This window comes from Chelmon rostratus, chromosome 12 (assembly GCF_017976325.1).
Source record: "Chelmon rostratus isolate fCheRos1 chromosome 12, fCheRos1.pri, whole genome shotgun sequence".
In the NCBI taxonomy this organism is placed as follows: Eukaryota; Metazoa; Chordata; class Actinopteri; order Chaetodontiformes; family Chaetodontidae; genus Chelmon; species Chelmon rostratus.
In genome coordinates this window covers 6,631,253-6,654,130 of record NC_055669.1, presented here as the reverse complement: position 1 = coordinate 6,654,130, position 22,878 = coordinate 6,631,253, and the positions used below count along the sequence as shown (strand labels likewise).

General features: G+C 45.4%; 2 protein-coding genes across 4 annotated transcripts; both read right to left on the bottom strand.

The window, feature by feature from the left end:
• Positions 1-28: 28 nt before the first annotated feature.
• chd8 (chromodomain helicase DNA binding protein 8) lies at positions 29-18,691 on the bottom strand. 3 transcript variants are annotated; one of them, XM_041949939.1, is made up of 39 exons: positions 18,631-18,691; positions 16,431-17,497; positions 15,943-16,269; positions 14,744-14,857; positions 14,108-14,610; positions 13,829-13,940; positions 13,054-13,260; positions 12,797-12,865; positions 12,638-12,693; positions 12,414-12,531; positions 12,212-12,295; positions 11,903-12,040; positions 11,480-11,601; positions 10,725-10,968; positions 10,465-10,641; positions 9,988-10,131; positions 9,767-9,865; positions 9,496-9,655; positions 8,289-8,499; positions 7,999-8,194; positions 7,644-7,814; positions 7,236-7,526; positions 6,842-7,062; positions 6,514-6,716; positions 6,163-6,319; positions 5,971-6,060; positions 5,751-5,854; positions 5,429-5,552; positions 5,131-5,206; positions 4,740-5,011; positions 3,892-4,124; positions 2,983-3,642; positions 2,792-2,898; positions 2,472-2,693; positions 2,188-2,283; positions 1,963-2,076; positions 1,728-1,829; positions 1,527-1,631; positions 29-1,181 (listed from the first exon to the last, which is right to left on the bottom strand). In XM_041949939.1, exons 2-39 carry the CDS (start codon positions 17,394-17,396, stop codon positions 813-815), a joined length of 7,764 nt encoding a protein of 2,587 aa, XP_041805873.1. In that variant the 5' UTR covers positions 17,397-17,497; positions 18,631-18,691; the 3' UTR covers positions 29-812. The 3 variants fall into 3 exon arrangements, with proteins under 3 accessions (XP_041805873.1, XP_041805875.1, XP_041805874.1); XM_041949941.1 differs by having other exon boundaries at positions 2,792-2,895; XM_041949940.1 differs by having other exon boundaries at positions 13,054-13,257.
• Positions 18,692-21,088: 2,397 nt separating this feature from the next.
• On the bottom strand, positions 21,089-22,412 carry cbln12 (cerebellin 12). Its single transcript, XM_041949771.1, has 3 exons — positions 22,131-22,412; positions 21,373-21,492; positions 21,089-21,286 (listed from the first exon to the last, which is right to left on the bottom strand). Exons 1-3 carry the CDS (start codon positions 22,410-22,412, stop codon positions 21,089-21,091), a joined length of 600 nt encoding a protein of 199 aa, XP_041805705.1.
• Positions 22,413-22,878: the final 466 nt, after the last annotated feature.

The window sequence follows — 22,878 nt, the reverse complement described above, 5'->3', positions numbered from 1 at the left end:
AGTGACAATAACACACACAAACTTGCTCTCACTGTAGATTGCTGTTATTCATTTCACAGATACACTCAGATCATAAAACAAGAATAGTAACTCATTGCCGTCATCTTTGCACCATGGTACACAATTGACGAGCTCTACATTGTACAATACACCCATCCTCCTAGCACTGCTTCAGTAACTAATACGCCACTTTCCCTCTCCCTCCCTCTCAACCCCCACCCCTCCCACAGAGTGAAAACAATAACAGTACATCCACACACTGGATCCCCTTTTAGTTCACACACTCGTCTGGACACACAAGATATGACCAAACAAGATCGGGGCAGGGGGTGGGGACTGTGGGATCTGGATCCAGGCTCTGCTCAGTACACATGTCCAGTTTCATGTAGTGCTAGAGGACCAGCATTGAGGTTCTTAGATAAGAAAAGGGTTATCTGTACAGCAGGGGTCCCCTTTTGGTCATGGTTGGGAATGTGATGGGAAAGAATAGGTCTGGAGGAAGAGGAGGAGAATGACGAGTCATGAAGTAAGAAAGCTCAGCTTTTTGCCATTTTGTCAGAGGTTAGAGAGGAGGATCGCGAAGACAAAGATGGAACACAATTGTGATGATGGAAAAAGAAAACAGATGGGTGCAAACCTGCTCCTTTCATGGAAAAAATCCCTATATAAAATAAATGAATAAAAGTAGCAACAAAAAGAAAACACATTCATTCAGAATTTGATACATAATATGGAAAAATAAATGATAAGGAATAACATGATTCATTGTTGAGAAGGGGACTAAGTCAGCTGTGTTCGGAGAAAGGGCCCAGTCAATCCTCTGAGCTTGATGAGGAGTCAGAGTCCTTCTGTTCTATGATGACATCGTCCATTAGCGCCTCTTGATCCGAGCTGTCATAGTCACCTTGGGAAAGACTGTCGCCGCCTTCCATTTTAACGTCAAAGTCCGGACTGGTGACGAAGTGATGGGAGGTCTCCAGGTCCTCCTCATCCATCATGTAGGCTCCGTCTGAGACCAGAGTCTCCTCTTCAACTCCATCCAGGTTGGGGTCTTCAGGGATGGGATCTGGAGTATGGTGATGGTGGTGGTGGTGGTGGTGATGATGGCGGCGGCGGCTTTTCTTCGGGATCTCTGAGTGTTCGCTCAGTAGTCGGTGGAAGAGGGTCTCAGGCAGGAAGCCCTGTGAGAAGAATAAATATTATTAGAAACATTGGAAAGTCTAAAGGGGGCAGTAACCGCGGGTTTATCTCATCTTTAAGACCCAAAATCAAGTCAAGGAAAAGAACATATTTCTGTGATCAATTCTCTTCCAGCAAACCACCATACAGCTAATTTCAACACAATTTCTTGAAAATCAGACCTAAACACTTTTTGCAGATAGTGACAGCTACATGCGCGATCTCATAGAGGCAGCAGTTTTTCTACTAAGTAGAAGACCAGAGAGAAGGCAATGAATACGGAAAGTCACATTTCTAAACAACACTGCACAGCAAAGACTTAATGATATAAAATCTTGAGTACTTACAGAGTTCCGAACAGTTTCCGACCAATCGGGTGCTACAGCATTATCAGGATTCTCCTCCAGATATTCCCTCAGGTCTTGCAGCATTGGACAGAAAGCAGCTCCGACCTACAGAGGAGAAACATTTGGGTGTTAGCCTGTTAGCGAGAGATAACACACGGCCAACAAACCAGGGGAATGATATCATTTTACAGTAGGTCTCACCTTCTTTCCTGTCCTCATGTTGATGACTTTGACCTTCTCACTGCCTGTCAGTGCTTTATCTGCCCTCCTCCTCCTCTTCCTCTTGCTCCTGTTCACAAGAAGCTGAGGAAACAAGACAAGTTATGTGATGAAGCAAACATACTTTGGACATTTTTGTGAGACTGCAGGGAAAAAACAACTGACATTTGATGAACAGCTGATCCTATTCCATAACTGATATGTGTCATGAATGTACCTCCAGCATGTCTCCCTCCACCTCATAATCAGGGTTCTCCTTCAGCCATGTGGGAGGGTCCCTGCGCCGAGGAGTAAGCTCCAGTGGATCATGAAGTCCATCTGGGTCAGATGACTAAAAGAGAGACAGACAAAAATCGAGTTATCAAACAAAATCCAAACAGTTTTGTTTTAACACGCAACTCCTCCTGAAGTTTAGATTAACATGTAAACCTGATATATGTACCTCTTGGTCCTTGCGTCTCTTGCGGCCGCTGCTCTCTCCCGCAGACCCGTTGGGCATCAGAGCCTGCTTCGAGAAGGTCAGCTTCAGCCCCTCCTCCTGAAAGGGTGAGAGACAAGAGAAGTTATTGAGCCGTGAGCTACACATCACAGCTGCACCTTGGAGTGTGTTTTTGATTTTAAACACTAAAATTATTTTGACAGACTTGGTATGAAAACCTCTTGAGATTCATACAGATTGGGCTGGCGCCAACACCTCAAATAATTCATTTTCAACTGTATCTTCACCTTGAGGAGCTTGACAGTGAACTCTCCATCGTCTCCTTCTGCCCCTGGGCCACCGGGAGTGCCGCCGGGTTTACGGATCATCCTTGTGTAGGCCATCTCTTCTCCCGCCAGCTCTGAGCTTGGGTTGAGCTGAGCATCAGATACGTAGCGCCGCCCTGAGGGCCACTGACTGGTCAGCACCAGTGTACACAAACTGTCCAGACGGTTGATCAACACGCGGTCCTGAGACAAAGAGGAAGCCACATGTATCAGTCATTCACAACAGGAAAATAAACATGTGGTTTATTCCTCAAAGAGAAAAACTGTAGAAAAATAATTACCTTGGGCCAATCCACTCTGAGGGGATCAGGAGGAGGAATGCCATCCTGAGATGGAGTCATAGATAGTAAACTATTATCTTCATCCACATCACACAGCTTCATGCCTGCTAAGAAAAACAAAGGAAAACAGTTAAATATGTTGGGTTTATTCCTGCAGGAATCAACATTTCTCTGTTTAACTACCAACATACCTCCTTCCGCCTCTTCCTCACTCTCTCCACTTTCATCGCTGCTGCCTGATCGCTCGGATGATGATGAGCCTGAATCAGAATCTGAATCAGAATCCGACCCTCCCTCTCCTTTCCTTCCTCCTTCTGTTTTCCCGACCCTCGCTCTGCTCTTCTTCAAGCTCCAGCCCTGCCCTCCTGCCTTGCCGTCATGGTGACTCAAAGGTGTACTCTGCAGGTCAGCGCTGACTTGACCTCCGAGCAAACGGGAGTCCTCTTCAGCTCCCTCCTCCTTCACACCAGGCACAGCCTGCTCAGTCTTTGGCTGGCTGAGGGGCACGATGGGCGGTGGTGGAAGTGGAGGTGGAGGGGGTGGGGCCTGCTGGTTCTGGATGAACTCTTCCCGAGCCTGACTGAAGGTGAACTGTGGGTCTGAGAAGATGGAGAGCTCCGTGCGGCTGACGCCGTGCAGTGCGGCGCCTAGCATTAGCTGACGATCGTGGTCCGGGATATTCCACCAAGCGGGCAGCTCGGAGCTGAGAGGAGCCAGTGGCAGACGCTCCTCCAGGGAGGGATGGGGCAGGACTCGCTCACGGAGGCGACGTAGGAGGCTGATGCGGTAAAGGGTACGGGAAGCACGTTCCTCAGTGATGGGGGCCACAGTCTGGGAAAGCTCTGATGGATCTGAGCAGGATGAGAGAAGAGAGCTTTACTGTCATGTAACTGTAAACTCAACATTTTCTGCATGTTGACAAGTCACAATAAGGAAACTGTAAAATCACATAAGAATACAGAAACCTGGATTTATCAAAAATAACATGTCAATATTGGATTGAAAACTGAGCCCCCACAAACAGTAAGCATCCAACACTTTAACTGCTGCTCAGGTAGCTAAGTCCAGTCTAATTTGACAGCATGTCTAGGAGCAGTTACCTTCACCACGGCCTGGGCGCAGGTGGCAAACTCTCCGGCACATGGCAACGAAGGAACGAAAGTATCGACTGAGGCTCTCGTCAGTCTTTTTATCCAGACGAGCAAAGGTACGGAAGCGGTTCCAGTCAAAGTCAGGGTCTCCGCCCTCAGGAAGACCTGGCTCCTTTTTTATCTTTTCCACACCAAAAGTGGACACCACGCGGTAGAAGTCGCATTCTTCCCTACGTGTCCACCTGGGAGAAAGTGAAGGATGAGAAGGAAAATACTGAATATTTGTGTCCACTTCAAACATCATTTTTACGGATGGGTCATGACTACATTGAAACGACAGTGGTATGCTTAGCTGCTTTACTTTCACTCCACTAATTGTCCAACCTTCCACGTACAGAAATGCACATAACCAAGTCTTGAAATGCATGCTCCAACATCTTGAAGGAAATCTATGGCGTTATTGACCTTACGTGGTGCTAAGGAGCAGCTGTTGTATGAGTGGGTCCCTGTTTTGTTCGCCTGTTGTTTGTCTTGCACACAAGAAGAAGCTACACACATTCAAGCCAATAGTTCCACACTATTTCACTGACCTATAGGTGGCACTGCAAAAGTTTTATGAGGCAAGAAATGCATTCCTCACATTTGTAGATAGAAAAGAATAGAAAGTGGAAACAGCTGGAATTGAGAGCCTGGATTAACAAATTAAAGTCACCATTAACTATGAGCACCGGACACTTGTGCAACAAGTAACAGCCTTGAATTGAGACAATAATAAGGCTGTGGAAAACTTAATGCTGAAGTATAACCATAACTTGACTGAGCCACTGCAGACAGAAAATAACGTAGCACCAGTGTACCTCTGCTGGCGCTCCTGCCTTGCAATCTCTTTCAGCTTGCTGGCCTGTTCGCACCGCCTGCGCCTGCGGTCGCCCTTTGCCTCCGCTTCAATCTTCAGCTGCTCCTGCCTGTAGCTGCGCTGGTAAGCTGTGATCAGCCGCCGCAACCGTGCTGTAAGTGACGAGCTGGAGGGCCAGTCGCACGCACCACTCTGGCTGGATAAGCTTTCTGTGATCGGTGGACCCGCCTTGTCCTCCACAGAAATCTCATCATCCACGTTCATGGAGTCAGGCTGGAGGACAGAAGAGAGACTCGTTAAATTGTTTATTATTGCTTGGTTCCAAAATATTCACCCATGTCTTTCCAGATTGACCAGTGCAGACAGAACCACTTCAATGCTCAGATTCGTACCTCCTCGAAGAGATCTTTGGTGTGTCTTGATGCGGGCTTGAACTCCGGGTCCTCTGAGTACTTATCATAATCAGCACTGTACGACATAACAATAAAGCACCATCAAGCAGGAGAAGGGCGAGGAATGTGTCCACTGAAGGGGCTCACCTTTCCAGTATGTTTCATGAGGTAAGTTACTTTGACCATTTCAATTCAAGTTGTAATAACAGAGGGAAACTGAAATACATGAAAGTGTGAGTCTGCTATAAATCTATAAAAGAATAAGTTTTAATTGGCCCCGTTAGCCAGGATTACTCACTCGTCTCCCAGCTCGGTGTCACCAGTGTGCTGCTCAGCGTCAATGGCCTTGTCATCAGGCCGCCCAGCTCTCTCCAAGAAACAGAGGCAGGGATCAGCACGCATGGTGGTGTACATCTCATAACCTGGTAACAGAGATAGAGTCAAGGCTGTTAAATGACAGAAAAATACGCTGACAAGTTCCAGATCTGAGGCAACTTTACACAATACAATAATGGTCAACATGGCTGTTACAGAGCTAGAAACAATTTTGTATTGAAGCCAAAACAAATCCCAATCCTTTTCTCATAAATGTCACAAGCTTGTATATAGAAGAAACCTACCATGTTTGAATACGCCAGCAAGCAGTGAGCGGTCTGCGTCACCATCCCACCATCCTGCAGGTACCTCCTGCTGCTCCATCTCAGGCATCCAGATATCAACATCCCTGGAGAAGATTAATTAATCTATGACATACTTTGTTGAAGTGCACAACAGTCAACTTCAGTAATTGAGTCAGTGTGTGTCTGCATTTGGCTTATTGAATGCAGGGCAGTAAGGTACCTGATGTCAGCCCCTTTCAGGACAGAGTCCGCATGCTCACCAATCACCTCCTGCTTCAGGTAGTAGAGCATACGCACCCTCAGCAACACCCTGAGGTGGGAGAGGAGAGGTTTTAGTGTTTGAACGGGGACGGCGACACTTTCTTTCACACACATTCTCACACTCACACACAACTGACTGGGCTATACTGACTTGTTGCACTGGTGCTTGAGGTGTTTGCGGTAGCTGTCGTCCAGGAGCAGGGTGTCAGGATTATACTTGTGGATCCACTCCACCTTCTGAACATCAAATGTGCTCTGGGCCTTTACCCTCTTACCCTTCCTGCCTCTTGGAACAGGGATAGACAGGCCTAGGCAGAGAAAAAAATATACAGTTAATGAACATTTTATTGCTAAATATTTCAACAGACAACACAAATCAAGGGAAAAACTTCAAGCACTGACTATCTGAGAAAGGTTATGAATCAAGGAGGAATGTGCTTTTTCTCCTTCACACAAATGAATCTCTCCCATTTAAAACATGTTATTTGTGTGCAGCTCCTACCAGAGTGGTTGAGTAGTGTTTGAGGTTCACGTCCATTTTCTGGTGGCGTGATGAGCTCCCAGATGAAACTCTTGATGTTCTCATCTCCACGGTAATGGAGCAAACAGAAGACCAGGATGACACGGCAAATGGTCTCCACGTCGCGTTCACTCAGACGGCGCTTACATCTTGCATGGGACAAGATGTCCCTCCAGCGACCCCAACTGGCGAAGAAGGAAACAGATTATAGCGGGAAGAACAAGGGAAGGGAGTGAAGAGCAAAAAACTGACAAATTGATACCTTAAAAACTATTTCTAGCACATAAAACTATCAGCAAAACAAACATACCCATAGACAAGCAGGTGCTTCTCCACCCGGAAACAGTCAGTGCGGCCGTAACCCCCTCCACTGTGGCGGTCAGAGCGTCTGGAGGCACGGGACTGTCTGGAATTGGCAGGTGGATACTCGTCATCGCTGTCCAGATCAGACAGGTCTCCACCTTCACCTCTTAAACTGGAGTACTGGCGGGTCTGCTTACGGACTCTGGGAGTGTCAATCACGAGGGTGTTCTGTGGGGGGAAGTTAACTTTTAGTCAATTACATATTACTCCCAAGCAATACGTATTTAATTTACAAGCCTATATACAAGAGTACCACTAGATAATACACTAGTAAAATCTGCGGTGTTTTACATGCTGTGGCAATCAGCACTGTAAGGTGTGGATAACCACTGCGCACTTACCTTTCTATTGATGGAGTCCATGTCTATGTCAGCTTTCTTGGCCCACTTCTGCCAGAATTCAGGGTCATCAAGGGCGATGTCATTGCGGTTCTCAGAGGCCACAAAGCTGGCCTTGGAGAACGTGGAGCCCTTGCCCTCACTCTCGATGGTGATGGTGGTGGCTCTCCGCTGAAGGATCTGGTCAATGTCCTCCTCGCAGAAGCGACTGCCTTCATCATTCTCATCCATGATGGCAGCGTAGGCTCCTTTCCTCAGCAGGTCCTCAATCTCTTTCTTGGAGAACTGCTGGATCTGTGAAAGGCCAAGCAGAAAGCTGTTTACACAAGCGGCCCAAACTGGATCAAGCAAACGAATTTTTCTAAATAAATGAGGTCAGCAGTCTGAGTGAATGATTGTCAGGTTTCTTACCCCGTTGACATTGCTGTCTTTGTTGCCACTCATGCTCTGCAGGACGGCACGATCCAGGCCAAGCTTCAAACTTGCTTTATCCAGCATCTCCCTTTCGTAGGAGTTCCGAGTGATCAGACGGTAGACCTTGACAGCCTTAGACTGGCCAATACGATGACACCGTGCTTGAGCCTGATAGAAGAATTCACCAAAGGGTCAAAAGAGCATCACATAAAGCTACTGAGATAAAATGATGAGAATGGTTTCAAGCTTTGGACAGAAGTCTGTAAACAAAGAAACAAATGTAAAGAATGTTGTTGTTCTTGCAGTCTCATTGAACAAACTTTATACCAGACAGTACAGTACAATCTTGTACCTGCAGGTCATTTTGAGGGTTCCAGTCAGAGTCAAATATAACACAGGTGTCAGCAGCAGTGAGGTTAATACCCAGGCCGCCAGCACGGGTACACAGCAGGAAGACAAAACGGTCTGAGTCAGGCTTGCTGAAGCGATCGATGGCAGCCTGACGTAAGTTCCCACGCACTCTGCCATCAATTCGCTCATAAAGGTATCTGTAAAAACAATAAGTTAACATACCTCATGTTAACACGTCACAACTCCTACATACATTCTGAACTGCATCAAAATACACCTTTGCCCTCTCACCTCTTGTTAATGAGGTAGTCCTCCAGAATGTCCAAGCAGCGCACCATCTGGGAGAAGATGAGCACTTTGTGGCCACCGGCCTTGAGGCGAGGCAGCAGCTTGTCCAGTAGCACCAGCTTGCCGGCCGACCGAATCAGGGCCTGCAAATGGAAGTCGGGAGCCAGGGGGTCATACACCTCCCGCAACTCCGCTACGATCTTCTCCTCCGCGCCTGGAAAAGAGAGAGACAAGAGATCAGATTTATGATGCTATCCAGTGGTGCTAGCTTGTGGAATGACATTGATCTACTGCGCAGTAATGAAGTTATTGTGATGCATATTTGTTTATCAAATTCATCGTCATCAACTCGGCCAAAATATCAAAGAGTAACATCAACCGTTCACCTTAATGCTTCTAAATGACAAACAGCTACAAGATGTCTTTAAAAATATATTGTGCCTTTAGTCCTTCAAATCTAGCTACCAGTCAACCCTCATACACGCATGACATCTGAATTAGATCACAGGAGGAGCCACCTTGCAACAACTTTAGCTTTTGTTTTCCTGAGGAATGACTGATAGTCGCTCCACAAAGTTATACTGCCCTGTCAAAGTGTAATCATATTACAGCTGATAGTGAGTGACTGCTAATAACAAAGAAGGCCTTTTAAGTTTCTAAAGATAAATAAATGAGTTTAAAAAAAAAAACTGTGCTAACTGTATTTCTCATCAGTTTAAATTTGCAGCTCTTGTTCACACAGCACATATTATGCAATAACCTGTGAAGCTGATCTCTCTGCACTGTCCAAACTTGCAGCAAGCACAGCTCAGGCTGCTTATCATGTGCAGGCAGCTTTCGAGTAACTTGCCACCTCTGATTTAACATAAGCTCACTCTGCAAAATGGCGCCGAATAAAAACTAGCTACAATGACTAGTAGTACCTCCCGAAACACAGCCAAGTGAAACGTTAATACTTGGAATGGCCCTTCAAATCATTATATGGAAAATACACAATGCAGGACAGAAAATGTATGTACAGCTGTACATTTTCAAGCCTGGATATCACACGCACACGCACACACACAAAGCCAGCCAGCCAGCCAGCCAGAACAAAGAGCTTAACAACCATGGCATGCTGTTGTTAATCAAATCCAACATCCGTAATGAGAACACATTAAAAGTTATCAACAGTGAAGTGCAGAGAACTGTATATATTGTGATACAATACCATTGATGAGGTAGGGGTGGTTGCAGCACTTGCGTAGCTCCATCATAGTGTTGAGCAGGTTAGGTACATTGCTGTTACTATTTGCCCCCAAACTGAGGAAGCTGAAGTTCCTCTCCAGGATGGCCCGGTAGTACTTCTTCTGGACATCCGTCAGCTCAACCTGAGAGGTAGCACAGTCCAAGAATCAAATGGTTGGCCTATTTGTGTCACTAAATCTAATCTAACTAACACAACACAGACTTTATATTGAATGTGCACTATTTACACTAACCTCAATGATGGTCTCTTGTTTGGGTGCCAAGTTCTTCTCAACATCCTCTTTGAGTCTTCGCAACATCATGGGTTTCAAGATGGCCTGCAGCTTCTGAACCTGTGGACCCGAAAAAGAAAGATGTGCTCAGTGACAACTGTATGACACCAGTAAGATGTGCACATGCGCTACACAAAGTACACAGATAGGTGTCTGCGAATGTGTGTGTGTATGTTTCATACCTGCTCTTCTGTTTTGAGGTCTCCAAAGTCTCTGAGGAATTCGGTCTCAGAGGGGAACTGAGCAGGCTCAAGGAAATGAAGCAGACTGAAGAGTTCCTCCACAGTGTTCTGGAGAGGAGTGCCGGTCAACAACACTTTGTGTTCCTGGGAGAGACCACAGAACACAAATAGAATATAAGGAGAGGAAGTGGAGGAAGACATTTAACAGGCAGGAAGACGGGAAAGGAAAGAACAGAACAGATACGGAAAAGTCTTAACACCCTTTAAAAGCCATTCAAAGTGAATGGCAACATCAAACTGATTATGGTTTCTCAATACAAAGTGAGTGCCGAAAGGAAAAGCAACATTCGTAATTTAATTTTAAACTGCATGCATTTCTTAAGTGCAACATTTAACAATAAAACTTTGGGACATCCTGTTATTCTCTGCATGCTTGACCACTCATTTTGCCCTGAAATCCGTTTGCAGTCCACTCACCAGATCCAGCATCTTCAAGCTGTCCAACAGCTTGCAGTTACGATTCTTAAGGCGGTGAGCCTCATCAATGATCACACAACGCCAGGAGATCTCCCTCAGCTCTGGGCAGTCTGATAACACCATCTCAAAGGTTGTGATGAGGGCGTCAAACTTGTACGCACCTGGGATCAAGTGCTCCTGCAGACAGAAAGGCAATTTTCATTAGACACGTTTTAACATCAGCAAGGTCAATCAACAACAATCATAATCAATAACTTCACCTTATCATCCTTGCAGTACATCTCATACTGCTGGATCATCTGTCGGCTGGCCAGGCTGCCGTGGTAGACGATGGCGTTCATGTTGGTCCATGTGGAGAACTCTCTTTCCCAGTTGGTGATGGTTGAGAGGGGGGCAATGACCAGGAAGGGGCCTTGGATGCCAGCAGCGTAGACCTCAGACAGCAGCGTGATTGACTGGATGGTCTTCCCCAGACCCATCTCATCTGCCAGGATACAGTTCTGCCTGAGAAACAAGAAACGGAGAGTAATTAGTGAAGCCTTGGGAGAAGCAATTATTAATCATCACTCCAAAACAACTAACTTTTTCTAAAACATAGCTGACACAGTGCTTACTTCATTTTGTTCCCTCATGTTGTGCTCTACTACAATCCCATCCAAACCCAATTCTACAGTTGCTTATGCTATTGCTACACAGGGTTTCTGCACAATTTAACAAGTTATATCCAAGACATTTCCAGACCATTATGACTGCACATGAACACCTATTTCACATCTATACTGGCAAGAATAAGGGTACCACAGGTCATTCATTCATTCAAAATAGTATATAAGTTATTTTAAAGGCCTACAATTCAGATGATTTTAGACTTTTAAAGGCTTTTTATGGACCCACAGAAACCCTTATTACAGCAACTTACTCTGGAAAATGAATCCAGTTTGACTGTGTGCACTTGGCTACAGGTGATCATGGAGTGTAGTGTGGGTGTGTGTGTGTGTGTGTGTGTGATAAATACCTGTTGTACCAGTTGAAGAGCAGCCAGTTGACTCCTTCTAGCTGGTACTCTCTGAGCGTGTTGCCGTTCTTGTACTCTCTGGACTCCTCCAACTTCTTCCATGAACTGGCAGACGGCCGTGTCTGAGGAGAGACAAGGGAACATGGATGAAAAGAAGAGATCACCTGAACCCTTTACTTTTTGGTCTGGGATACTAATGCCCTAGCTTCAACAGAAACACACGCAGGTACAGCAACATTATTTCCATTGCATCTTCTCTTTGCTGATGCATCATGTTTTCCACTTGAACAGGGTGGAAAAATCTTTGCCTTTTTCTGACACAAGTTTTTTATGAGCAAATTCTGAATGTTCATAAAAATCAGGCAATTAGAAATAAACTTCAGTTAAACACTGCTCCTGGCTGTCTTCCACTTGACTGCTCACCGTTCTCTTCAGGCGAGGTTGTCGGTTTTGGATTTTACTGAACTCTTCAACCTTGCCCTCGTCCACGTCCTCCTTCAGTTCCCAAGTGGCGTCTTCATAAGGCAGAGAGCACCACTTCACCAAGTAGTAGATTACAGGCTAGAGGGAAGAGAGTTAAATCGAGCATTTAACTACTGCAAACTACTGCATGTTACTTGATAAAAAAAAAAAGAGAAAGGGTCATATTTCAGCCACATAGTCAGGAGAGGAGCAGCTTTTCTCTTTTATCCAGCTGTGAAAGTGATTTCTTGACCAGGCCTGGTCTCTCACCTCGCCGTTGTCCTTGTCCACACTGTGGGAAACATCCAAGATTCTGTCCACCTCTACATAGTCTGGGTTAAAAGGCTCCTCATCCTGCAGAGAACCACAAGAGATGGTAGTCAGAGAGAGTTGAAATATGTAGAAAGCTGTTGTTCATGGAGCTTAACCACATCCTAAAATAAGAGGTTTCAGCATGTGCCCCCCTCCTCACCTCCTGGAAGAGATGCCTCATCTGTGCATGTTTGGTCTTGAACCTCTTGATTTTTTGATGGATCCTCTTATCTTTCTCCAGCTGCTCCAAACTGGCCCACTCACAGTGTAAGTATGAACTAAGAACAAGAGGGTCAAGTTTTATTCATCTGGATGTCTCTTCAAAAAATAAAAATAAAATAACTGTCATGTGATAAGGCCAAACACTGAGATATTAAAACTTACTAGTTCTTGTATTTCACAAAGAATTCCTCAACATTGGCATACTGGCCCTGGGACACCTGGAAGAGGAGAACAGGTTTTTGGGTTTCCAAAATTCTCAAAATTAGATTAGATCAAATTAGAGAATTATACTGGAATAACTAAAATATGGATTAAACATACCTCCTTCTTGGTTAACCTCATAGAAAGAACTTTGTCTACAATGGCAGCATCTTCCTCACTTGGGTTTTCCTGTAAAAAAAAAAAATAAAGTAAAACACTAAACTGCTGACCTTCAATTCTCTTAATATTCAAAAACAACAGTGAAAATACAAATTGTGTAAAGATTAACAAAGCCATCCCGCTTCAGACTGAGTCCGTCGATCCTTTCAATCGCACAGAGACAAAATAACTTACACAAACTATAGTTCTACACTCACCACAAAGAACTGCATGCTAGCGTGTCCGTCACCATCCATCTCCATTTCCTGTTTAAGCTGTGCTGCTGCCCCGCAACTAATGGAGGCCAGAGCTTCCGCGGCTGTAGTAACGTCTACATCTTCCTGCTCATCTTCATCATCCGTTATTTTGATATCCAGGTCTTCAGTGTACTTCTTCCTCTTCACCACCCGATTGGAGCGCCTCTTCTGGCCAGAAGAGAAAGGTGTAAATTGAGTGTGTCTTTAAAAAGGTCAAGCAGATGAAAACAGAAATGCACATGCACTATGTAAAATGTATGTGTAATGAGAACAGACACTATCAAATGTCCACCTCTGTCTGTAGCAATTCTTTCCACTTCAATTCAGACAACAAAAAAAAAGAAATTGAAAGAAAAGGGGAAAAAAATCAGTGCATTATCAAATATGATTTCTAACAATTAGCCTGTGCCAAAAATGAAATAGGCATGTACCAGCCCTCTCAAAGGCTGGAGGCAACAAGGCTCCAAATTGACCCTGCCACTGCAAAAACACTGTTTCTGTTGACCTAAAAATGTTTTAATATCCCAAAATGTCAGATTATACGTCCAGTTTGGTACAACCAGAAATAAAGTACGCCGATTCAAAAAGATTGAAGCTCATCCAATCTTTAGCAAAGGATGAGCTTAAATGACACACTGAAGCAGTAACAGACCTGTATGCTCTGTTTTTGGTTGTGTTGACTATTTATAAGATTTGTGTGCCGATCTTATTAATATGACCACGTATGTGTTTGTACCGTAATCAAGTCATCCTCCAGCGCAGCAGGTGAGGCAGGACTCAGCTCCCCGTCAGAGTGGTCTGAGGACACGTTTCTCTTTCTTTTCTTTGCTCCCACGAGAGTAATGGTGCTGTGTGAAAGGAGGCAAAAGTGAGTAACAACAAAGACTGAATGAAGCAGGGGCAGAACACCATTAAAGAGCCATCAAGAAGACAACATTTCCAAGCATACAGATATAAGGTGCATTGACATGATTCCCTCCTCACAAACATATACATATTCATATATATCACTTACTTTGTCTTGGTCTTGCTTTTGCTCTTGTTCCCAACCCCAGGTATTACTGTGCATCCAGCCACCCCAGGTGTTCCCCCTGGCATCTTCGCTTTGCTCTTTTTGTCAGCCCCTCCTGTGGTTTTGGGCGCCGTTCCCCCAGCTACGGGACTCTTCTTCTTGCTTCCTCCTCCGCTGGTCTTTTTCTTAGCAGCAGACACCACGGTCAGAGTGCCTCCCGTTTCTGGGGAGGTCTGTGTGGTTGGAAGCTCATCCTGGTTCAGGACTCTGGGCAGGTTCTTCTCACCACGTGCTTTGGCCCGGGCTATGGCTTCAGCCACAATACGGTTTGCTTTCTCCTGCTTGTACAGGATCTCCATTCGTCGCACAGAGGCAGGGTCGTCAGGGGCCTTGGTGATGCGGATGGCCTGGGACGGAGTGGTGGTCGTAGTGGAGGGTCCTGCAGCCGACGTGTTGATGACTTTCACCACGGAGACTGTGCTGCCAGCCGAGGATGCTGAGCTTGTCTGTGTGAAGGAGAATGTTTCAGAGTGAAGAAACTCTTTGCATTTTCTGCTACATTTTATAGGAAACCAATAAACCCCCTCTATTGAACAGTTTATGAAACAAGAAAATATCTGTGCACATCTGGAGGCCTACCTGTGGCTGCAGAAGCATTTTAAGTGGTACTGCAACTCTCTGTCCTCCTTGGCCCTGAGAGATCTGCAACACCTGTGGGCTGCCAGTATTGCCAGCTCCTGAGACTAACTGGTACTGTGAGGGTGGAAGAAGAAACATGTCAAGTCACAGTCCACAAGAACCAAAGAGGGAGATTACAAAAACAAGTTAGATGGAACACAGTAGAGCAGTTAAAGCATATCATCTGAGAATTTGACAGGATTTTAAAGAACACTCCACATAGAAATTTTGTGAAATGCGTTTGTTTGGTGTCTCTTCGACAGTCAAGAGCAGAGCAGTTATCAATTTAATCTTCGTACTCTAATACATACATCTCTCCAGGGTGGTTTAGACAGCTTTTGAGTTGTAAAAGACACCTTTGCAAGGGCTATGTTTCCCTCTGCTTCCCAACATTGTGCTAAGCTAGGCTAGCCTGGACCAAACTCTGTTCTGAATGCAGAGATATCAGTTTCATCTCTAATCTTTTCATCTCAGCCATGACTGTACAAAACGACAATAAACTAAAGAGAAACATGCCCAAGATGTACATGTTTATCTTTCATGGTGGTGTATGATTCAGGGTCATGCAGAGTTATGTGAAACATTATTTTGGGGATATGTAACTTTTAAGAGCCAACAATCAATTTGACTCAACTGCTATATATGGAAAGAGCAACTTTGCTGATTTTTAAACTGAAACCATTCAGCCTTATGTAAGGAGGACACAGGGAAGTCTGATATAAAATACCTTCTGTTTTCTTTATCTCAAAGTGTTTCTAGAACTTGCCCACTCCAGTGCATCAGTTATCCACCAGCTACAGTGAGCAAAATGTGATTCAAAACTAATGTCAGTCATGGCCAATAAAAGGGAGCTAGTGTTAATGTAACAGGTAACGTTGGAAAGGTTGGAAAACGTGAGTGTAAGAAGACAATGTCAATATTGAGTGAAACTTTTGCATATATCAATATTGGTAATTCTCGCAACAATAGAGAATAATTGGCAGTTTGCATGATTTCTTAAGAGAACACAGCACTTTATCACAAAAAAGAACATCAGAGATGAGTAATTTGTCAAAAACAAGAGAGGAGGAAAAACAAGACTGAAAAGAAAACGCATTCTGAAGGACAAAAGCTATATGATTTAACAGGTGCTTCCAAACTCTAAAAGACTTCTCTCTCACCTTAACACCTCCTTGTTGGTTGGGCTGTTGCTGCACCTGCAGCTGAATTGTGAGGACTTTGGGCTGCCCTCCAGCCTGTCCTGCAGCACGAGCCTGGGTCAGGGCAGCTAGCTGGCTTCCCTGGAGCACCAGTTTGCCTCCAGGAAGCTGGCCCAGCACTAGTCTAGCTGGAGCCTGGGGCTGCTGCTGTTGACCCCCTTGGGCTGTCTGAACCTGCTGGATTTGTGTGACCTGCTGCTGGGCTGTAACAGCCTGACCCGCTGGTGCAGCAGAGCCAGCCTGCGAGGGCTGCTGGAGAACTAGGGTGATCCGCTTTGCTTCACCACCCTAGCATCAGAAACATAGAATGAGACTTATTATGGCACTCAGGAAAGAGACTGACCTAAGAATACAGACCATTAAACTACCCCAAGCGTGACCTGCTGTGGAGCAGCTGTCAAAGTGACACCTAACAGTCAGCCTGTTGTGGCAGAGGAGACGGTGCTTACCTGCGTTTGGGCCTGCATGGCTGGCTGGAGCTGCACCTGGCCCTGAGCCTGGACCTGGATCTGAGCTGCCTGGCCTTGGGGCTGTACCTGGATCTGGGCAGCCTGGGACTGGACTTGGACTTGGGTCTGGCCTTGAGCCATCTGTGCTTGGGCTGGGATCTGCACCTGAACCGTCTGGCCTTGCGTCTGCTGGGGCATGGAGGTCAGCAGCATCTGTTTCACTGGCCCGTTGGGAGACTGCAGCAGCCTCTGTACCCCTGCAGCACCCACCTTGACTTGAGCTTGACCAGGGCTTGCCTGATTCAAAACGGTCCCCCCCTGCAGTATGGACATACCAGGTTTAAGAGGAGTACCAGACAACACACGGATGACTTTTCCACTGGTCTGGCCTGTAGCTCCTGATACAGTCTGCAGCACCTGGGCTTGCCCCTGGGGACCTTTGAGAATTACAATTTTACCACCAGCCTGCTGTGTGATAGCAGCTAACTGCTGTGGAGTAAGCTGGTGAGTTATGTGTGTGAGCTGTGTGGTGGCAGTGGTGGTGGCCGGGGAGCTGGAAACAGTCAGAGGTGGGCTTAGCAGGACAGTGCTACTGGTGGCCACGCTGGTGTTGCTGACAATAGGTATGGTTGTCTGGGCCTGGATCTGAGGTACAGTATCAACAGAGGCCGGGGCTACAGTGGGAGCTGCAGCTATGGAGACAGTCTGAGCAGTCACCACTGGCACTGGCTGCTGTGAGGAGGCTTGAACGGGGGCAGGGTCTGGGATGACGGGAGCTGCTACAGGAACATTAAGGTCTGCGCTGACCGTGAGCTCTGGCTCAGCTGGTGGGTCCACTTGGCCCAGTGCCAGCTTAAGAGCCTCCTCCACCGGGTCTGAGGATCCCTGAGACAAGGAATCATCCGGTAGGGCATCCAGGTTAAACAGGGGTGTGTCCTCAAAGAGGTCCATGATGGGGTCTGCCATCTTGCCCACTCCACTCAGGGAGACGGGCACAACGTTAAAAAGACTCAGAGATGGAAGCTAAATAGTCGCAGTCCAGTTCTTCTCAACTTTTAAGTAGACAGCTGTGAAAAGAGGAGAAACACTGACGTCAATGAAGCACCAATTAATGACTTGGACATTATTTAAACACGCTACTGTATGCTAATGTACTCTCATCACACCTGCTTTAAACCTGAATACATTAACCGCAATTCGGTGTGCCTCATTTGATGGTTAGTAAATGTGTTTAAACGTATAACAATAACAAGGAGCAGACAGAAGCCTGGCAAATGTGGCCCTATGTGGCAAAAGGCAATCGTGTAACTTCAGGTCGTTGTTTCCTTCTCAGCTCAATTTATTGTTGTCCATATGTTCATTTGAAGCATATCAATATCACAACATTCATTAAAGTTTGGTTCCTGTAGCACGGAAAGGAAGAGCACGGACAACTTTCACATGAACACACATTTATCTTCAGTGAGCTGTCACTGAAATTTTCAGGTTAACTGTATTGTTAATGAAGTGCATCATACCACGCACACATTTAATGACCATGAAGTAAAAGTAATAAAGTTTGAATGACATGATAGACGACCACTGGGTTATAGAAAAATACTTGGTTGGGATATAACATCGAACTCTTGGCCGCCTTATCCAGCAAACGGTCTCAATGTGACATTAAAGATTTAGGGAGGGAAATTACAAATATGAGGCAGTTTCGATGGTAATATAAAAAGCTAGACTACCAAGGAGAGATTCAGTGAATGAAAATAGTTGGTAGTGAAGTCAGACGAGGAGGGTACTGATGCTGGAGAGGCAGGATGCTTTCCTCTCTGCTCGTATTGCAGTCTTTCTCACAAACCCGTCGGCTAGCATTAGCTTGTACCGCGACCAAGATGTGCCTATTACAAAAGCGTGTGAGGGACCGAAAACGCTTAAAAACACGGTGTATTGTATGTTTGGAATCGTTACCTCGCTTCTCTGTCATTTACTACCAACCATTCAGTCTACCGGACTCCTTCAATCTCATCAACAAACCGGACCAAACCAAAGCAACGTGCCACAATAACCATTGCCCGTCAACGTTCAGACACGGGTTAGGCCGCAATACTGTTTCGGTTGATCTGCGTCTAATTTTCGGCAAAAATACCTGAAAATAACCATCATATCCACTGCCCTAACTCTCACAGTAATAATTTCGGGGTGCTAAATTTACCTTTGCATCGACACACATGGCTTTCTCCGTCTCACAACACTGTACGATTACAGGAAACGGCCAGGGAAGAGCAGGAACTAACTTTCTTGCCAGAGAAAGCGTAGAACGCGTGCCCCTCGTATGCTATCAAACGGTGATTGGTCCGTTTTCCCCCAAGCCGGCAGCATACGGCCATTTCATTGGCTATATGAGCCATCCATCATATATACGGCTGCTTCTGGGCGGGATGAGAATCATAGTTGGGTTGAGAAAACAATAAATGCGGCCTAGCTGGGACCATTTGACTGGGTGATCCTCAACATTGCCGTTTTACTGCCATAGATGCTCACATTGGAAAGCGCAGGCCCTTTAGAGCTGACTGGAGAAAAATAGGCGGCGTTCTAATCTTCTGAAAGCGGTAGTGGAGAGCACAACCCAGCAGGCCTGTGAATGGAAGACACTGTCTGTTTTTTCAGGGTTTTATTACATTGGCTACAGCTGAGGAACCATCTTCATCTTGTGATATTGCTCGATCATTTTCTAAAAATATATACCCAGACCCCGTGGGTACAATGTGGGATTTTTGCCCGTCATTTTGTCTATTATTACATTTTTGAGAAAACAAAAATAGTTTTTTTTCATGCGCCAACGTGATGACCTGTGCGCTTCCATGGGTGATTCAGTTCTATGTGATGTGGGTTTTGGCGCCCTCTAGTGCCCTACGACAGAAATACGATTATTGGCTGACTTTATTACAGCATAAATTTCAGTTTTTATTATAAGTGTGGCGAGATTATCCCCCTGTGGGGGCCCTGGACAGAAAAGGGTCCCTATTTACCTATTTCATCTCCTTTCTGTGCATTTGTGTATGGTTTCAGCAGGTTTGTTGCGTGGTAATCAGAATAATCAAATTAATTTAGGATTATGCCCCATGTAAGCACAAAACAAGATGAAATAATGAAAGTCTTACAACTAAATTATAATATAGGGCCTCTCTTAAGGATAAGGCCTCAAGATCAGGTAATAAAGCCCTTGTGAAGGCCCCTATCATGTCAGATGATGTTGTATTTTAGTAACAACAAACAACAGCAAACAAAGCTGCAATTAATGATATTGCCACAAACAGATTGCTCCCTCTTTTGCAAGTCCCTCAGGTTCTGGGGCTCTAGAACAAGTTGCTAATTTTGCATAGTTGATATTGAGCCTTTCATATCATATTTAACATTTCTATTCTCCTTAAGTTAAATGTCACAAAGATTTATTAGCTATGATATCACATCATAGTTAAAAAGATGAGGAGAGTCTCTGCAGTGGAACTGAGGTCACTATAATCAGAAAAAAAACATTTAACATGTCCACAGAGTTTCCCATCCATTACCATTAAAGCGTTGTCAGTCAGTGCATTAATGTGACATCATGAATTAATGTCTTGGTTCTCCTTTTCCAGAAATACTTACTGACCTGGCCTAAAATCACGAAAGTGTGATTATGATATCAGACAGACGGTCGGAGAGACAGAGAAAGAGAGAGAGATTGTGGTCATGAACCAGGGAAGCGTAAGTGACTGCATGTGACAACACACCACACTTTATCCACGGCAGCCCTGTAGAGAAGAGCCTGCCTGCTCGCCAAAGCCTCCATCTGTCTGCGGCCCTGCGAGGAGTATCCGCTATTCACCACACTTGCACTCTGCCCCATGCTGGTCTGCTTGGTCCACGCCAACACCAGCTCTGCTGGTGAGAGCTATATTTACAAACAGCTGCCGCGGCAATGGGTAGGGTACCATGAGAGGAGGGAGAAATACTGCTTTGCATATGCAGATTCAACTGTCACACCCCCAACACCGAACAGTTGATCTGGCAATGTTTCATAAAATATTGTCTGTCTTCAAATGCTTGTGGAAAGGAATATTTGACCACGCATGCAAAAGCGATATGCTGAACCAACATTATATGATTTTATTTTAATATTTTCCCCTCAATAGAAATTTCTGTGTAAACGAACATTTGTTGCAGGAGACTCACGGGCATATAGAGGAGCATCAGTCATACGACACAGCAGAGTACAGGGCAAGTTTGGCAAGTTTGTTAGCTATTCAGGATGCCATGTGGAGCACAGCAGTGTTGCAAACATTTTGAATGAAAAAAACCCAAAACATAGCACAAAAGCCCACATTGCACATGGCTACTTTATAATTTTGTCACAATTGAAATATCTCTTATACAAAGCCAACAGATATTTATACACAGAAACAGAGCAAAGTAAATCCACAGATAAATCTCGTTTACTGAATGTTTGTGTCTTTTGGTCTCCGGTGAGGATTATCTTAATTTTGAACAATCTTCATCTCATTTTTTGCATAAAACACATCCTGTCATGCACTGTATTAAGAGTTACAGACTGAAGCCTGCATTTTATCCTCATTCTTTATCTGATTCTCACCCTTCCAACATTTGAACCTGCTCTCCCTCCACATTCCTCACAAGGGGAAGACCAGGAACCCAGAGAAGGTCGAGTACTTCCAGCCTCCCATCAGGTTGCCTCTCTCCAGTCTGAGGTAGGCCTTGTCCCCCTTCTCCATAATCACCAGGCCGGCGTTAGTGGCAGCTTCTCTGGTCACGTCCTGGTCCCCGGCGAAAGCTGAAATCATCGGCCAGCCATTCAGCATCAGGCTGACCTAAGAGAGAGCAAATAAAGGGATTAGAGAGCGCGTGTTGATCCTCTGCAGGTCAGACTATAAGAGTTATAGTTTAGGTGTCATACCTGAATAGTTTGTCGATTGTAGGCCTTTACAACATGGAAGTTGAAGCTGTACACGCCTCTTCTTGGTGCCAGGAAGACACTGCTCTCTTGGTCAAAATGAGTGCCCACGTTCACCAAAATCTGATACAACAGCATGGAAGGGAGAAAAGGGAGGAAGGCAAAGTGATATATATAAGTTACACATGGAAATATAGAAGTATGGCAGAGAAAAAAGCTCTGGAAGCCCAGTGATAAACAGTGGGGCTGTTGTCGCAAGATTTCCCCCTGAGTGCATCACTGCAGGGTCTTTTGGGTCATTCTTTCTATCCATGCAGTCAGATTTCAGACTCCCAAAATACTGAGTCCTATTTTTTCCACATTTCCCCCCAAAAAAAGCCCCAAATGCCCATGAAAATGCAGCCCATGCAGCACGGCTGCACCGTGAGTCTGAAAGTTCACTGCTTACTTCATTAGCATTTTTCCTCACCGTCTGAACTCTAATATGTGCATCTTATTGGCAGAAGAACTCCGACTACGAAACACTTGGAATACAGCTCACATAAGCTGTATGGGTAAACTGATCAATTTTTACCATGGCTCTGTGAAAAGATCGTGTCCTATGAAATAAGGAGCTGTCTAAGAGGAGGCTACAGTGGAGAACTTTGTTCAAACTACCTGAAAGGTTTGAAGTAATCTGCCCTCTCATGTCAACAATGAGCTTTATTTGAACTGCAAAATGACATCCTGTAACTTAAAGCCAGAAGCGGTGATATACTCACATTATCAAAGTAGATGATCATGGTGCGGTTGCTCATGTCTGTGGGCTCGTGGTTGGTTTGGCGGCTGGCGGAGAAGGCCACCCGGCCGGAGCCGGAGCGGACCGACATGCCCAGGGCGTTACCGGCGGGCTCGGATGAGGGAGTGGAATCACATACGACCAAGCATTTCCCCTCAAGGATGATGGGCTCTGTGTCATTCTGGGCCCTCGACTCCATAGGGCCCCACAGCAGGAGCACAGCCAGCAGTAGGGGGAGGTCGAAGGCGACTAACGTGGGGTGCATGACTGAACCTGGGTGGTTAAGCCAAATATGCCTGATCGATGCTACTGTAGAGAAGTGTCACTTTGGACAAGTTGACATGAAAACAAACATGCTACGGTGAAACAAACTGTCTTTCTAGTTTTGGCTGGGACCAACTAAAGTACACTGATATGCACCCAGGCAGCAATAGAAGCAGCAGATGGGTCTGAGAGCCAAATGATATTCAGAAAATACTCAGAATTGTTCAATGGCCATAGCTGTCACTCACTCCTTTTCTGTCTTTCTTTATTGTTTTTCCTCTTTGCCCCCACAAATCCCAAAGCGTCGTACGTGCTGAGTCAGCAGGGGCCAGAATGACAATCACTGAAAATCTCTCGATGCTTTCAAGTTGGTTTCTTCAGCAAAAAACCTGACGAGAAGGGAGACGAGACGTAGCTGCGAAAGGGAAGAAAGGGTTAGAAAAAGACTGAGTGCAGCGCAGCGAGTG

What these genes read in the sequence shown, in the direction of transcription:
- chd8 (XM_041949939.1), bottom strand. Translation starts at nt 17,396, where the DNA reads ATGGCAGACCCCATCATGGACCTCTTTGAGGACACACCCCTGTTTAAC. An exon ending in TCAGAGTGGATTGGCCCAAG is followed by an intron (nt 2,694 to 2,791) that starts GTAATTATTTTT and finishes TCTTTGTCTCAG; the next exon opens with GACCGCGTGTTGATCAACCG. An exon ending in ACATGAGGACAGGAAAGAAG is followed by an intron (nt 1,632 to 1,727) that starts GTGAGACCTACT and finishes TCTCCTCTGTAG; the next exon opens with GTCGGAGCTGCTTTCTGTCC.
- cbln12 (XM_041949771.1), bottom strand. Translation starts at nt 22,412, where the DNA reads ATGCACCCCACGTTAGTCGCCTTCGACCTCCCCCTACTGCTGGCTGTG. An exon ending in TGATCATCTACTTTGATAAT is followed by an intron (nt 21,493 to 22,130) that starts GTGAGTATATCA and finishes CTGTTGTATCAG; the next exon opens with ATTTTGGTGAACGTGGGCAC. An exon ending in ACAATCGACAAACTATTCAG is followed by an intron (nt 21,287 to 21,372) that starts GTATGACACCTA and finishes GCTCTCTCTTAG; the next exon opens with GTCAGCCTGATGCTGAATGG.